General features: G+C 50.8%; 5 protein-coding genes across 5 annotated transcripts; 2 read left to right on the top strand and 3 right to left on the bottom strand.

Annotated features, from left to right (window-relative positions):
• Nucleotides 1-7,870: 7,870 nt before the first annotated feature.
• Nucleotides 7,871-8,332, top strand: M438DRAFT_339955 (uncharacterized protein; the record flags this gene model as incomplete). The annotated part of the gene is made up of 1 exon (XM_029904274.1): nucleotides 7,871-8,332. The coding sequence occupies one exon, from the start codon at nucleotides 7,871-7,873 to the stop codon at nucleotides 8,330-8,332; it is 462 nt and encodes a 153-aa protein (XP_029755372.1).
• Nucleotides 8,333-9,163: 831 nt separating this feature from the next.
• Nucleotides 9,164-9,495, bottom strand: M438DRAFT_349874 (uncharacterized protein). The gene has a single exon (XM_029906494.1). The coding sequence runs from the start codon at nucleotides 9,473-9,475 to the stop codon at nucleotides 9,251-9,253; it is 225 nt and encodes a 74-aa protein (XP_029755373.1). The 5' UTR covers nucleotides 9,476-9,495; the 3' UTR covers nucleotides 9,164-9,250.
• A 1,229-nt stretch (nucleotides 9,496-10,724) lies between these two features.
• M438DRAFT_359822 (uncharacterized protein) lies at nucleotides 10,725-11,078 on the top strand (the record flags this gene model as incomplete). Its single annotated transcript, XM_029907371.1, has 1 exon — nucleotides 10,725-11,078. The coding sequence occupies one exon, from the start codon at nucleotides 10,725-10,727 to the stop codon at nucleotides 11,076-11,078; it is 354 nt and encodes a 117-aa protein (XP_029755374.1).
• A 456-nt stretch (nucleotides 11,079-11,534) lies between these two features.
• M438DRAFT_359823 (uncharacterized protein) lies at nucleotides 11,535-12,167 on the bottom strand (the record flags this gene model as incomplete). Its single annotated transcript, XM_029907372.1, has 2 exons — nucleotides 11,535-11,985; nucleotides 12,049-12,167. The coding sequence occupies 2 exons, from the start codon at nucleotides 12,165-12,167 to the stop codon at nucleotides 11,535-11,537; spliced, it is 570 nt and encodes a 189-aa protein (XP_029755375.1).
• A 1,440-nt stretch (nucleotides 12,168-13,607) lies between these two features.
• Nucleotides 13,608-15,060, bottom strand: M438DRAFT_151664 (uncharacterized protein). The gene is made up of 3 exons (XM_029898974.1): nucleotides 14,657-15,060; nucleotides 13,720-14,578; nucleotides 13,608-13,654 (listed from the first exon to the last, which is right to left on the bottom strand). The coding sequence occupies exons 1-2, from the start codon at nucleotides 14,729-14,731 to the stop codon at nucleotides 13,766-13,768; spliced, it is 888 nt and encodes a 295-aa protein (XP_029755376.1). The 5' UTR covers nucleotides 14,732-15,060; the 3' UTR covers nucleotides 13,608-13,654; nucleotides 13,720-13,765.
• Between the last annotated feature and the right edge of the window lie 932 nt (nucleotides 15,061-15,992).

Below are 15,992 nucleotides of genomic sequence, written 5' to 3' on the forward strand. Positions count from 1 at the left end.
TGGGTGGGCGGATATGGTTTCTCTCTTTAATAGACTTTTCTCTCTCTTCCTCCGTCCTTCTCACGAAAGATTTTCTTCTTCTCCACTTCCCTTGACCACTTGGCATGTTCAGCATACAGCTTGTCACGTCTTCATGCAGTACATTCCCACGCACATCGAGCTTCTCGAAGCCGTCACTACCGTCGCCTCTGTCGCTGGTACCAGCGGCATGCAGCTCGACTTTGTTCTCACCCGTGGATCGAGCCCTTCAAACACCTTCGAAAGCCCTCTCTCACGTCAAAGCCTCATCACCTCGTCTTTCACAGGCAATGCAGAAGCCAACACCTCCGGCTGCCTGCTGATTCTGGCCCGCGCCTCACTGCTCAAGCCTTTACTACATCACCGCTTTGTTACTGTCGTGAAGCTTCACGCTCAGTACGTGACTGTGTCGTTGTTCACACCTACTTTGAATCACGTCGCTACGCGCACCCAACTCTGAGCTATCTCACTCGTCCCCGTCTAATCAGCTTTGAGAACATGCTGAACCTGGCTTGTCATAGCGCTACATGCTGTCACATGCTCCATGAGGCACGTTATGCTCAGTCTTGTCACTATCCCGCTCCGAGATACTGTAAGCCTTGATTGCTTGCAATTCACCCGTCCATCGGCACTCCTCACATCCGCATCAAAGTTCGTCGGCTGCCTTTGTCATTACTCGTACGGCTGAACTCCTGGCTTGATGCCAATTGTCCTGATCCTCAGTACTGGCCTGTGCCACACCAGTCGCCATCGCCATCTTTGCGTCGTCCACAGCTTCACCTCTAGGATGTCTGCCACACCTATGGAAAGTTGCAATTTTGACGCCATCTCCTCATTGTTCACCACACTTCTATATATCAAGGGACTGACACTCCACACTTCTGCCTCTCGTGGCCCTTCTTCGCATCGCTACGGCGATCGACCTCCTGACACCACAACCTGACTGTCCATCTGCCTGTCTCGCAACATCAACCACTTACTCAGTGCTCATCCCTCTTACAACACTCGTACCGCGGTGATTTTGAGCTCGAATCGACCGTCAAAGCACGCAAGCCAGGTGATTTCGACACGAACAGACACATCAAGCTCGACATCGACTACGATACCGCCAGCTCAAGTTTTTGTTATCTCTACAGCGCCCAGCAAGACATGTGATGGGCTTGATACCGGAATTGTCCCTTCTGAGAAGCTGGTGTTTTATCCGCTATATATGAGAAGATAGTGACGAGCTGTCGTGCTTGATGCTCTCGCGCCGGCTTTTCGACAGACACTATCATGGCCTCTTCTTGACATCCACCCTCCCGCAGCATGCTCCATCGATGAGTACGTCACAGACAACAGTGACCCTCGCACTCCTGGTGCTGTTCGAAGGCTTGTGAAGAAAGCTTCATTTCACTACGGCGAGGACGTCTTTGACGACCTGGATATCCATGAGGCCAAGCGTAAGCCTACGTCTAGATTCACCAGACAGCAGCTTATACGGGACATTGCCATGGCGGACCTCGAGTTCGATGCGTACCACGAGGATGTCCATCAACTTCATCCCTGCCACGGAAAGGTTGTCACGACACCTTTGCACAGCTTCTGAAGACTCGTTCGTTCGTTTCTACTCAACCAATTGGGATGAGCAAGAGTGGTACTCTCCTGCTGCGTCTCAGCACTCCAACGCTCACTTCCTCCTCCATCCTCTGCCTACCCGAAGCCAACGACCTTCACATCCTAAGCTCAGAGGTCATGCCAAATGTGTATGCCTCCTCGTTTCCGTAGCAGCCAAAATGCTGCTGCTAAGAAGCATGCTACGGGCGGCAAGCATACCAACAAGCTGCGTGGTCTGGCTGTTCGGCAATAGATGAGAACGGCAATACTTAATCGCCTCCCTCTGTACATCGGTCCACCCTCGCTGCCGAAGCTTGGCCTCGTGCTGAGCATGCTGCACCCAGCGGTACCACCCCTATCATCAAGCTCTTCCCCAGCCTCTAGCCACTAAACATTCATGTCGAGATGGACGGCCACAGTCAGGTCAGGCCACACTCCAAACTTGTTGTGGCGAGATGTTATCCATATATACAGAATTTGGTGCTCATTGCCAGCTTCTTGAAGAGGGTGGTGGTACACCTCCCGCTGCTGTCAAGCGTGCTACTTGTCATCCTACTTGCTCTCAAAAACCAGTCACAAGATGGATGCTCTGGCTAGTTGCAAGAGATGATCATGTCACCTCCCTCTACCCATGTAGTTATGTTCAGCAGCTACTTCTCGACCATACCTACGTTCTTGTGGGTAAGAGGCTTCCAAGTCGAAGTTTGAGGCCAGTTTCCTCTCGAAAGATGAAGCCACCTTATTCGGCAAACACTAATACTGTCTCTCACCTGTACCTCACAGAGGAGTGAACGGATTATTCAGTAATGGCGAAACTCTCTAGGGCGACTTCCTACACATGCTGTTGGACTTGCCCACTCCGAAACACGTCCAAGTCTGGAAGCCCTACTACCTGCGTTAAAATATGGCAGTCGAATGGAGATTTCTATCAGGTCCAGATTGCACATACGCCATCTCCTCTGATGTTTCGTCATCACTATCAGGACCTGAAACATTCCAGATGGTCGGTGCGAACGATCAGATCTTATACCATCCTCAAATGATCGACGGAGCTGGCGAGATGGATCAACTCGCACAGTGCGTCGACAAAGTCGAAAGCCATCAGTTCGAAGAAGGCCTAAATGCCCGCTTCACACAAGTCAACCTCGCTCGCCAAATCAGAGACTTTCAGACAGAGACTTTGCGATCAGAACGAGCAAAGGATATCAAGATCCTTGAACTGGCTATCACAGTCTTTAGTCTGCAGGCCAGGCTTACCGAAAAAGAGAACGAAGAGCGCACAAGACTTATCAAGATCGAGCCGCGTACTTAGGAAGAGAAGCTCGAGTCTGCTATGAAGAACCGCAGCCTTGACCAAACTGCTTCCGGAGCCATGTCACTGGATCCTCCACCCGTCGAAGTTTGCATTCGTGGAGCAGCACAAATGGAGAGACTGGCTAAGGTTCTGGCTATCACATTGCGAGTGTTCGGAACTCGTGACGCAATATGCGAAGCCCGTGATTCGCAGCGATGCTTACTCCATGAGCCCCGCCAGACTTGTGGTGGACGAGGTCAGCCATTATATACTATATCGCCGTTGTACTGCAGCTATGCAGGGGTTCTAGCCGATAGCGAAGAGCCCTTGGGATGAGAATTAGCACGATCCACTCATGGCGACTTTTTCATACATCTCACGACCGGACTGCAGAAGCATTATGGGAACTGCTTGAAGCTTGGGGATGACTCGTCATTGGTCTCTACAACAGTCGTTGGGCTTATTAGGCGTGGTATTCTGGACGTTCCACGTAGACATGTTTCACAACTTCTGCTGGACGCTGGGTTGTCCGCTCTCGAGACGTTTCATGGCCAGCTTGAACATCCCCATTAAAACAATACCTTCAAGGTCGCTAACGCCAAAGAATAACAACCACGAAAGCTGTTAAGCAGATTGCATCACTACCGCCATTCTCTTCCGCCCACGTCGCCTCGTCCCCTGTTCCATCATGTTTGACAGGCAACAGTACCAATCACCAGGATCTGTCGACGGGGTTCTTTTGGGTGAGTTCTACTTCGACGCAAGCGATTACACAAGACCTGCCGTCTTGGACCCGCTGCGTCTGGACCGCTATCTCGAGTGCATCGAAGACGTGCTGAAACCATTGGGTTTCGAAACTAGAGTCCCATTCGAGAAGTATCTCCGCGAGCTCTAGTGCTTGGTTCGTGCATTTCCATGCACGCACGCGAGGCAGGGCCGGCGTCCTGGCCAGTCAATCGGGTCGTGCCCAACTTAGGAACACCCGCCGCTGCTGCCCAGGACTCCAATCTCCCTCTTCTACGTCCGCCGAGTCAAGCGGTCCAACCCCCCCAAGAACACCAGATCCAGGCACCGGACCAAGTATCTGATCCGCAGACGAACGACAACCAGACCCAGGAAATTTAGGTCTCTGACAACGAGGTTATTGCCACCACCCCTGCCACGTTATATACACCAATCCACGAAACGTGGCCTAGCCCCGTCATTCCCTAATGAGGGCAGACAGCGGGTCGTCACATACGGAACTTACGAGATGTTCGTTATATATCAGATCCAAAAGCTCGCCAGCAAGAGCATAACTCCAGCCGAGTTCCAAAAACGCGAAAGTTGGGACTTTTACAGCCGTCGTCCTGGATGGTTCCGAGTACAAATCCCTCGCTGCCATTCACTCGAAGATTATGCAGCATTGTACGGTAAGAACGCTACGGATTGAGGACCTTCAACCAGACCAACACAGGTATGCCATCCCTGGCAAGTTTGGTGCAGGTTAAGGTGGTCATCTCAGGATATAAGCACTCACCCGACTGTTTGCGTCTGCCAGAGACAATGAAGATCCCCTTTGAGATCTTTGCGCAGGGTCTGTGTCAAAAGCGACTTTTCTCAGACAACCATGAGTTAGAGTCGCATCTCTGCGCAGAATATGGTACGCATCTAGGCGGCGACGGAGACGACAAGTACAAGGTCTTCCTATGCGAAAGCCTGGAAACTTGGTCCTCTAAACTTCCCATTAAGTCTGTTTGTCCTAGCAGACTACCACGACGCAGAAATGGCTGAAGTCGTGCTAGCCTGACCTTGGGACTGGATAACCTCTGACTATCTCTACCTCTGGCTCCAAGTTCTCCCGCATTACTGCCAGCTAAAGCTTCGTGCAGCTCATCAGGGACAAGAAAGTCGTTCCTCCTGTTAGCAGCTGGTGTCGTCTGCAAAAGACAGTCAAGGTCCACATGGGCCGACCAGCAGCAGCGCAGAAGCGTTGTTTCGATCTTGTTCTAGCCAACCTTGCTTGAACAGCAGACAGAAACACTCCACTCAAGAACCACAACGTTGTCTCCAGCCTCTCCTTCCAGGTCGACGCTGAAGAGACCAGCGAATGTGTTGTTCAAGCTTGACCTTTGCAGCGTCCCTCTCCTTCGAGTTTGTCCCTTTCCTCATTCTCATTGATATAAAGGCGCATACAACATGTCCCCGTTCCCTCCCAAGCCCCACATGTCGTTCATTCTTTCAGCCACCAAGGAAGGCGCAAGGCACACTATATAGTCTGGCCCAGATTGACCAGACTCTGGGCTCTTGAAGATGCAATCCATTCCTTCTCTTAACACAGTCAAGTTACGCCTCCAGCGAGTCTCATTCTTGGTTGTTCTCTCTCCCAGTCACTGATATCCAGCGCATTATCCGCCAAAGACTGATGACACTTGCTCAAGTGTTTCGAGGAAGACACTGGAAGTCGCACAGCGCACAGCGTAGTGGAAGAAAAGTACTTGAGCAACTCATATGTTGCTGGAGATCTTTGACGTATTCGCAAACCTGGAGGCACTCATGGAAATCCAGGCTGGGTGATGGCTACAACAAGTCGTATGAAATTTCAGCTCGAAGTATGCTATCGGACGAGGATCACTGCCAATATTTGCGCAGTTCGCAAGTTTAGAGGAGCTTGTTCTTAAACCCTCCGAGGACAACATGGTGATGGAGACAGCTCAACGGAACAATTTGCAGTGCCTTGGTATAACCACAACAATGATACGGATTTGATCACGCTGATCAAAATGTCTGAGAGTACATGCAGAGAGGATACATATTACCACTATCGGTGACCTGCATCCATCATATATAAGGATTGGCTGCTGTCTCTAGCATTGGCTAACATCTTGGACACGAAGTGACGAGAGCTCGTCATGATACTCGCCACGGCAAGGCTAACAAGTTTCTCCCTGCTTCAGCACCTGATAAGCTGCTCACCCAAGTCTTCATACACGAGGGTGTAGGAACGGCGGCATAATCCCGCTTAGTTTGGCAAAGCACGAGAGATACTCTTTCCATTCAACTTCACCCCCATGAACAGCGCCGTCCAAGACAACAACAGAACTGTCCGCGGACTAGCCGCCCAACTCGCTCTCCAAAAGAACATCGGCATGTTCATGGAAAACTTGAACACTGCCAGTTGAGTGCTTGACAAGGCTATTTGGAAGTGTGTTCCTGTTTCGAACGGACAATTTTGTCCCTGCCTTGGCTTGATCCAACCAGCTCCCTCGACTCCTCCGCGAAGGTGCTGAGGTAGTGAGTAGTGATTCTCGATCCTTCTTCGAGCTGATACGCCGCTTGCCCTTCTCCACCCATGTCTTCACCGGATCCTTTTCCTCCTATTCTTCGTTGAGCTCGCGGGTCGTAGCATCATCACAATCTACTCCGACGTGTGATAGAAGATTGCTCGCTTCTCCTCTTGTCGGATTCCGTGTTAGCTTCCATGCCGCTTTGATGCGCCATCTTACACTCGCTACATCTATATATATGGAGACGATACCTAGGGTTGCGAGTAACCGCTCTCCCCGGACAGAAAACTACCACCTCTGTCCGGTCTCACTCGTCTCACATGCGAGCCATCCTCCCTCAGCAGAAGAGTCGTTGATATCTTGGCTTCTATTTTCGTGCCTACCTTCGAGCTTCGGGACTACTGCTGAAAAGGCAGGACAGCAGGGAAGCGTGCAGTATTGGCCTCAAAGGTCCATTATCTCTATCAAGTCGCTCTGCACGTGCGAAGATGCTTCCGTAGAAGCGGCGAACTTCAGAAGTGCGTCAGGAAACAGATATCTCAGGGTCAATACTGTCTTATGAGCTGGGAAGATCATGAAAAACCATCAGCAGCTTCAAAACGACGTCGATAATCTTTGTGAGGTGTCGCGGAAACCCCAGGAGTACGCGTAGCCGACAACTCGACAAAGGTTTTGGTGAGCAGCATCCCTGTGGCAGGACAGGTATTCAACTTCCAAGTTGCATCAGGCATGGTCATTGTGGATTATCCTGACATCACTGCCGCCCACCTCCAGGCCAAGTCACGAATCTGCCGTATCGGCCAAGAGGGGAAAAGCTAAGATTCTCATTGTCCTTGCTCACAACACCTTTGAACAGGTGATTGCTGCAAAAACCAAGGCCAAGCTTATGCCTATCCTCGCTGGTAGCGCTGCTCTTACTGCAGCCAGACACGAGATTGAGACTGTCATGCGCGGACAACAGCAACTCTGCTATTTATACAACCAACTGCCTCTACCAACACCAGTGACGACCTAGGCTGCTTTGAACATTGCTGTATCTTTGGCGACACGGCCTACTGGTTCCTGAATGCAATCAACCTGGACATATGGCACTCCAGCCCCCACTTTGCGCCAGGGACTATTGAGTCCGAAGAAAAATCAACTCCAAAGCCTGGTCTGGTTGAAAGAGACATTTTCAAAAAGTGCTGTGGTAATATATATCTGCGGGCTTTGTGCGGCACTTTCTTGAAGCTAGACATATGTCGCAACAAACCATCGCAAGTAAGTCCTCCTGATGTTCGTTCGCGTGTGATGCTGCCCACAATGCCATTCGGAAGGCGAGAGTATTGACTTCGACTTCGCCATGACTGGTGGGCGCCACCACTCGCCGACTTTCCTTCTTTTCCACAAGCTGTCATTCGAGGACGTATTAAGAAGTCGGGTCCTCAAATTTACCGTCAGGTGCAGAGGACCTCCCGCTCCTATGCGAGATCATGAGGGGCGTACCACAGTTAGAAGTGCTAGCGGTGAAGTAGACTTCGATTGGTCATTCTACGCACTCATAGACGTATCATTGGAATGCTTTCGTCGTGCAAAGTCACATTCATCGCCGATTTATCTTGGAAGAAGTACACCATCTACAGTCAACGCATACGCGTATTGCCATTCCTGACTTTGATTCCACAGCAGCGAGTACATTTTGCCATCCGAGGACGCCATGACCGAGGAGCAGAAGCACTTCTCGGAGCACTATCTGCTCTACGCCTACTACAAAGTTGATGAGCTCAGAGTTCCCACGCTCGAAGAAACAATCCGTGAACATAAGCTCGCTAAAGCAGCACTATCCGCCCATAAAGAGGAAACGTTCCTAGTCAGCGGACAAACTCAAGCTCTCCTCGATCGCTGCCACGCCGTCGAAGCCGCTCCCTGGAAGCTGCGCAAGGTATCTCGAGATGCGGACCTCAGAGGAACTTCTCAAAGCTTGCATCAGCGTAGCGCATCCATGGATGGTTCGAAGAATCTCAAGAACGAGGCCCATAGCCGTATGCCTTCCCTCTCAGGCATGCTCAGCACAGCCAAGAGGTTGCCTCCCCAGCGCAGAGGTTCTGATGAAACTGTCGTTCATGACCACCACCGTCGCTCTTGGGACGAAAGAGTCCACATTCCTGGCGCAATGTGATCCTCGTCGAACCTTCTCCCTGTGCTTATGTCTTTGGAGAAGCCCCGCATTCCTGCCAACTCTAACCCTGTCACCGAGCCTCGTGTTGGTAAAGCCATGCCTCCATACAAGCACAAAGCTTCGTACCTCCACCGAAGCTACCATTCCAATCACGCCTCGCGTCGGAGATGTCATGCCATCCATATATACTGCAAGAGCATGCAGGATGATAGCGGTGCATGGAATCGATAAAAGACTTGTTATCTCGCTTGGGGTATTCGTTTATGCTTTCAAACCTTTGTGCACCTTCTCCTTGACGCAATCACATCGCAGAAAACGCAGGTCAATCGTCGATCCTTCCACGGGTTCCTATGATCTCATTCCAGTCGAGACCTAACACAATCTCACATGTGTACGACGAGGGCCACAGTACGCATAACGTCTTGCCAGCATCGGGCTAAACCTCAAATCGACTTCCTGGCGTGGCAACGTGTCCCGCACCGCAAGATCCATGCCGACCAAGTTCGCAGACATTGCCGTTATGTTGAACCATGCCCGCTACCCAACCCCCTCTGACTGGATTCAACGTAACCACCGTCAACCAGATCAACCGACTCGGACCGAGCAGTGTACTTACCATCTACTTCAGACACTTTGGACGATTGTTCAATTCACACTATATATGGAAATCCACGAGACCGCCAAAGGATCTTGCGGTTGCCACACTGGCTGCTCGACCTCACTGCAACGCCCTTAGATGCTAAAAGACTGCGCTCCATCCTCGATTGACTGGCGTTTCACACGCTCCTAGCGTGCTAGAACACCTGTAAAACGCCACTGATGCAGTGGATGCATTCATCGAGCTTCATTCCTAAGGACAAAGGCAGCGGGATGCCCTTCATCTGCTGCTCGAGCTGCAACGGATATTCGAGCTCAGTTTCACGCCCTACTTGGTCGATATGCAGAAACTCTTGTGTAGAAAGGACGTCTCCCAAGGCTTGCGATTGAAGAATTTCGGGAAGCGCCTGTTATAGGCGAGGAAGGTGACGCCCGATTGAGCGCTATATACCAAGTCAGAGAAGTGAGACGCTCCTCAATACTATCAACTACCACCAGCGTGACATGGTTTAGCAGCCACAGCAATTCGCTTCTTGCCCCTCCCATCGTCTCGTACAACCCATCCGCTTTCGCAAGGACGCGATCAGATCATCCTTGAGAACCAGGCAGATAATGGACAAGACCAAGGGTGCCCGACACAGATCAGAAAGCTCTCGATCTATCGCCGTCGTCTCCCACAAACACAATGTCGTCAATGAGCTTTGTCATACCATTCAGTATTAGCAGCGACCGCTCTCAGCCTCTCACGTCCATATCGGACCAGACAGGACGTAGTCACTCTTCAAGACCGGCCTGAAATGCATTCTTCTTGCACCACTTTCCGTCTTCAATTCCCTGGCCACTCAAGACATCCTTCCCCAGCTCCGATCTCGTCGCCGGTAATAATCTGTTACTCTCGACTCAGATCTTGATCTCATTCTCCTTCGCCTGACATCAGCTACCCGTGTCTCCGCCTGTCACTATATATAAGTCTGGCCCGCATGACCCCGTCAGAAGCTTCCTTTGCCCTGCCTGAAACGCTGTTGTCTCAAAGCTGCAAATTACTATCATCACCGAGGAACCTCTTTACCAGATGACCCTAGAACCATGGTTTACGGTCCTCGCCAAGCTATACCGACACCAGAACAAAGTCGACTAGAAATCAGCCCTAACGCTAATCTTTTTGGTCAGCAATGCTCTTTCCCGCTTTCCACTCCAAGGAATAACCATTGATATTACGAACAATACAATCACAGTATTGAAGAAGTGCACCTCGTTTTCGCCGCCGATACCTCTGCTACTCCTTCAGCACGTAAACTTCTAAAGTCATGGCTCATTCGCACGTTGGGTTTAACGATCTTCCTGGCGATATCCGCTTCCTCGTTTAGGATCACGTATGCCGCGATCGCAAGAAGTCAATGACCGCGGAGAGAGATTCCGTGAATGGAGGAGAGCAGTGCTGCTCACCTAGCGATGTCGATTCGTCAGACCCGTCGTGCTCGGCGCATTGAACCTGTATATAACCTGGGCATTGCTTGTTGTTATGTTGCGCAAGGAGGTGATGCACCAGAGTCGACAGTCTTAGCCCCATTTCTCGTCAATGATGGAAGTACGCATGGTTCACACTCTATAGAATTCAGCCCTGAGCAGCCAGCCACTTCAGACACCGAGATGACAACCCACTCGTCGAGAAGAAGAAGAAATTCCTTCACGCTGATAAACTTCACAACTTCACAACTTCACGTTTGGTTCCAGTGCTTACCTTACCTTGACTGTCCAAAATGCACAGAAGGGTTTCGGTAACCCAATACAGTGCATGACGAGTAAGAGCTCAACTGGATCAGACTCGACCATCGACTCGGAGTCAGAGCCAGTATCCACATCATCGGCTTTGCAAGAGAACCCATTCAAGACTGCATTCGCCACACCGCAGTCAAGTGTAGTCAACGTTGTCCTTAGAAGGGCAGCACTGCAAGCGAGAGCAACAAAGTTCGTGGAGTGTGACTGTGTGAATGGTGGGCTCTGCGTGGGCGCAGGAGGTAGAGCGACATGCGACTATGATGTGGTTCCTCCTCAGGTCCCAGACACAAACAAATCCATGATCAATGATCAGCTCAACCTCTACAGGTGTCAAGCCCGGGCGGTCGGCATCTCCGAAAGCTGGCCTTAGATTCTACCCCGCAGCTGAGCAATCCGTGTCAGATCAAGTCAGACTCTGAGCTCAGTATCGTGGCGAGTCCAGAGACCCTGCGGTCTGGTTTAACGTGCCCTTGAAGTACCCATACTCATTGACTCGAATGTATAAACTATATATGATACTGGTGGCGTCACATCAAACGCAACGCAACCGACCAGAGTAGCTTAAATGCAACACTCGTCCAGGTGTCTGCCTCTAAGGCGCTAGACAAGCACAGCCGATGGCGAGCAAGAAAATGACCGTTTCACCGCGAGAAGTCCTTCAAGCCCATTCTGGTTGTCGCCCCATCGGGCGCCATGCTTCCTTGGAAGCTAGACTACATCTTTGGATTGATGAGCTAGTGAGAATGGAGGGCAGTCACAACAAGCAATAGAGGGTGATTTTATGATCCCATCATCCTTCTTTACTTGTTTCTCTTCTTTTGTTCCTCTATCTACTTGCTTTGCTATTGCATTCACCGCGGATCTGAAGGTACACTATTTCTTCGCCACGACTTCGACTGCCCGCACTGGAGAGGCTTCCAGAACGCTGGACAGCGGTATCGAGGATTTGATCGCTCACATTGACGACCTGGATTCGACCGATCCCACGACCACGAGTGTCGTTTACCTCACAACCGTGGGGACTTGGGCCCACCGCAGTTTGAAGGACAAGGGCCTCGCCAGGCAGAGCGACGCCGTATTGCATCAAGCTTAGAAAGTCGATTGCGATGTCGCCAGCATTCGCATAGGCATCTCGCGCCCCGACGACCTCAAGCAGATTGCCCAACAGCTTGACTAGCCTCCGGACGTTGACCTCACTAATTCTACTAGCCAGGACGGCGATTTCGAGACCGGTACCCAGCTTAAAGCAAGCGAGATCTGGCACGTACACATGATGGCTATGACTAGCATATCACTTTTGGCTTGTCGACATCAAGCCTGCTCAGATTACCAGGACCGACATTGAACAGGTTATCTGGAGTATCACGTCAGAGACGAGAACAACATCCCAGTTCACGTCGAAGATATCAGGCGAGGGGTGAAGCAGGGCCGTGGTCTGCAAAATGGTTGTCGCCATCATCACGGATCAATCATAGCATGCCGTACTTCCTGCTTCAATGCATGTGCTAAACGTATACCCACAGCGACCGTATCCTACATTTCAAGAACACTCTACGCAATTGACGAGTTTCTTGGTTACGGGTCCAACTGGTAGAGCACCTTGCTTTACCCTCAAGCCGTATGCCGATCCATCCTAAGTCTTGATAGTCCTTTGATTTCCTCGTCTCAAGCTCAGGCCGAAGTAGAAACCTCAACCGCTGACGAGTTTCTCCGATGCATGAGCTTGAGACCACGCCCGGATGGTCAACAAACCGTTTCAATGCCTGGGGATTGGGAAGCTAGATGCCGACGATCTCGCGAAAGGCTCTGACTAAGGTCGAAGCTTAGCACGCGCGTCTCTAAACAGTCCTTGGACATCTAGTTCTTCTATTATACCGCCATCTTTCTCGATGTCCCTAACGGTTCTAACACACTGATTTGGTGCATAGGAAGAGTGTACCGCATTAGCTAGAAGCACGCCTACGAGTTCTATGTTCTCACTCTCGATCACTCTTTCGATCAATGACTCCAGGCAAAGGCGTGGCAAAAATACATCCTACAGGTCGCCGCCAGAGCAGGTATGCAAATGGACCAGGGTCGTCTGATGTTGCAACTCCTGGCAAGACGTGGAGTACGAGCTTCAGGGGGCCTTCGATCGGCAGCAGAGCGAAGAAGAAGGCGTTTCTGGATCTCCCGTGTCAGCATCGGACAATCGAGAGAATACAAAACTATGACAAACTCACGGATCCCTGTCCCCTTTGGCTTCGCCGAGTTTTTCCCGCGCGCTTCCGATGTGGAAAACCGTCTTGCACAACAGGCAGAGTTCGAAGAAATGTCAAAATCCCGGGAGACAGACGATTACCTCCTCGCTAGGCAGTTGCAAGAACAACTGGATTCCGAGGCTGCTGTCTAGCTATTACACGATACGTCGCCTGCTTCCATGGATCCACCCACTGCTGGACCATCTGACTGGTACGAACGACGTGACCCTCACCAGACCGTTCGCCCATCCACCCAAGGAGTCCGAAAGGACCAGGAAGTCATCGACGCTGAAGCTTATCTTGCTTTGTATGCGGAAGCAGACTCCGACACTCCCAAAGCCCCACAACAGCACATCGACACGCTGTCCGGAAACCCTGCAACGCAAGAGCCCGAACGGAGATGTAAGACACCCAAGCAAGCTGTATCCAACTGTAAAGGAATTGATTTGCTTACGCGGTATGATAGATCATGGGAATTGTTCTGTATCTTTCTTGGAAGATCATTGTTGGCAGGCAGACCGGGGTATAAAGCAAGTAAAGCAGTGATCGCTCAGCTTGCCAGCACATATCTGAGTAGATGGGTGCTTGCTAAACACTCTATTGGCTATATGCGGATTCACGCCAGATTCATCGCTACATCGACTTGGTCCCAGTATCTTGTTGGTTTAAACTACTTGATATAGAGTCCAAATATGTCTTTACACTGCTTATAGTTCCAATGATTATTAGCAAGAAGATTTTCGTAGGATAATAGAAGCAGGATTTACTCACCCAACCGTGTCTGTGTTCTGCGCTTGATATTCACGTACTACTCCCATCATTCACCACTCTTCTTCGCAACCTCCCTCCCCATCCTTCCAAATTGACTTTTCAGACTTGGAGTATCGGCACTAACGAGAGTAGAAACCCAACTTTTGCCTCTCGTCCCTTCACCCTGTCCCTCCCCGTCACCACCATCATCTCCACCTGTAACAACACACTCCACCCTCGCCGCTCCCATCAGTAACGGCTGCAAGTTAACATAGATACTCTCATACCCACCCCTCGGCGTCACAAAAGCCTCGTGGAAAAATCCAACATGTTTACCTCCCTCCCTCTGAATCCACTCCCATGCTCGTCTATGTATAGGATCGTGAGCGAACTTGTTCAACCCTTCGACATTGCGGAAGTAATAAACCATCATTAGTGTATTATTGCTGCCGCGTTCCGCAGCGCGCCACGGTGAGAGACCGAGTAGACCGTAGGCAGACGCTTTCGCCAAAACAAGATCGTTGCATTTGGTAAAATGAGAAATTGTCTTTTGCGCGCCCGGGGAAAATATTCCCAAGGGGTGGGAAAAGCGGACGCCAAAGTGGAAGACCACGATGGCTTGGTCTGCAGGAACATTTCCGAATTTTCCGGTCTGTGGGTTTGGGAGTTGGGCAGATGTACGGCCGAGATGGATATCTTGCATGTATCCATACGTGCGTGGGTTCGCAGAGGCGATGGCGGTGGTGAGGACGGTGTAGGTGGAGAGGAGTATTAGTGGGAGTAGAGCGACACGGATGGGGAAGACAAGGATAAGAAGGGATTGAAGCAAAGCGCCGATCGAGAGGAGGGTTGGGAGGGAAAAGGCATCTTTGATGAAAAACTGTTTTTTGCCATTTTACGCATCAGTGTGATTCGTTGGTAGATTGGGGAGGAACGGAAAGTATAGAAGTATGCATACGGTGATGAGGTCTGGTTTTGAGAAGACCTGGGTAGGAGTAGATGGGATGAGGCTGCGGAAGTGTTTTCTGTCCATAGCCAGCCTGAAAATGCTCGTATAGATTGACGTTTTAGATGTCGATAGTGATGGGCCCAAAGGAGAAGTGATGAGATGGGCGACAGACAAGTGTTATAGGAGCAATGTTGCTATCGACGGTGCTGGGGTGGCCGAAGGATTCCCAGCTCAACGCTAGTGGTGGGGTGCATTTTGGTTCTCTTTGAGGGCGTCGCATGCCCGATCTGCCAGCGCATTCGTACACTTATATTCTGATAGAAGTCACGCAAGTACGTGGTTCAGCCAGTCGCCTTAGCTGCGGCCTGACCATACACTTCTTAAGGTAAAAGTGGTCGGAAGGCCAAGGGTAGACCCTGCTGCCTCGATTGTCTGTGGCGCTGCCCTATCAGGATGCGCCTATGGTCAGCATTTCCAATCCGACTGTACCTTGTACCTTGTATTTTCCACCGTACCGGGTTGACAAGATTAAGCTGTCTGCAAGTAGTTGGGCTTTTCAATCGTGAGGATGTGGAGTTTATTCCGCACGTGGAACAAGAGATTGGCATTCGATGAGATCTCCCTAACCACTTGAGATAGGGGTGAAAGGGAAGGAGAATTTTGCTTTTCGTAGAGGTGGAGATTTGATTTACTTCCCCTTCTTGAGCTGGAGTGAAAGATCTGCAATTTTGGATGATAACTGACTATGCGTAATCTGGAGGTATATCACTGATGATAACACATTTCAGCGCAATATATGTTGTTCTTTCACCCAGGGTAAAACAAACTTTGTGTTGAGAAAGCGGCTCGAGGAAGCTGAAAATCTTGTTTGCTTTGATAGTGGCTTGCTCAATTGTTTTCCATTTGGGCTTCGATATTGTCGCGGAAGCCGGGTCTTCGAGGAATGTACAGGCTGAAGACAAAGGTACGACTTCAAGATCCGACTTGGTCATTAGCAGACGAGGAGATCGTTCTGTGATAGGCTGGTCGGTGGATAGTGCGGGAAGTTCGCTGTTGGCAGATTGAAGGAATGTGGCGGTTTCCGGACGACAACGATGTTTCTCTATTTGTCCTCGGCGTCCTTGACCCTGGGCGCGTTCCAATGGTGTCCTGTTCCAGAAATCGAGAGCATTCTTGTCAGATCCAGCTTGAAGGAGCAACTTCACCACGCCGAGATGACCACCTCCAGCGGCAAGGTGTAGTGGGGTACCTCCATCTATGTCTCTGATACAGATGTTCGCACCGAGCTCGAGACAGCGTCTGGCAGCGGCCTCGGATCCGAGCTGTGCTGCGTGGTGCAACAAAG

Source organism: Aureobasidium pullulans (assembly GCF_000721785.1).
Source record: "Aureobasidium pullulans EXF-150 unplaced genomic scaffold scaffold_35, whole genome shotgun sequence".
NCBI lineage: Eukaryota > Fungi > Ascomycota > Dothideomycetes > Dothideales > Saccotheciaceae > Aureobasidium > Aureobasidium pullulans.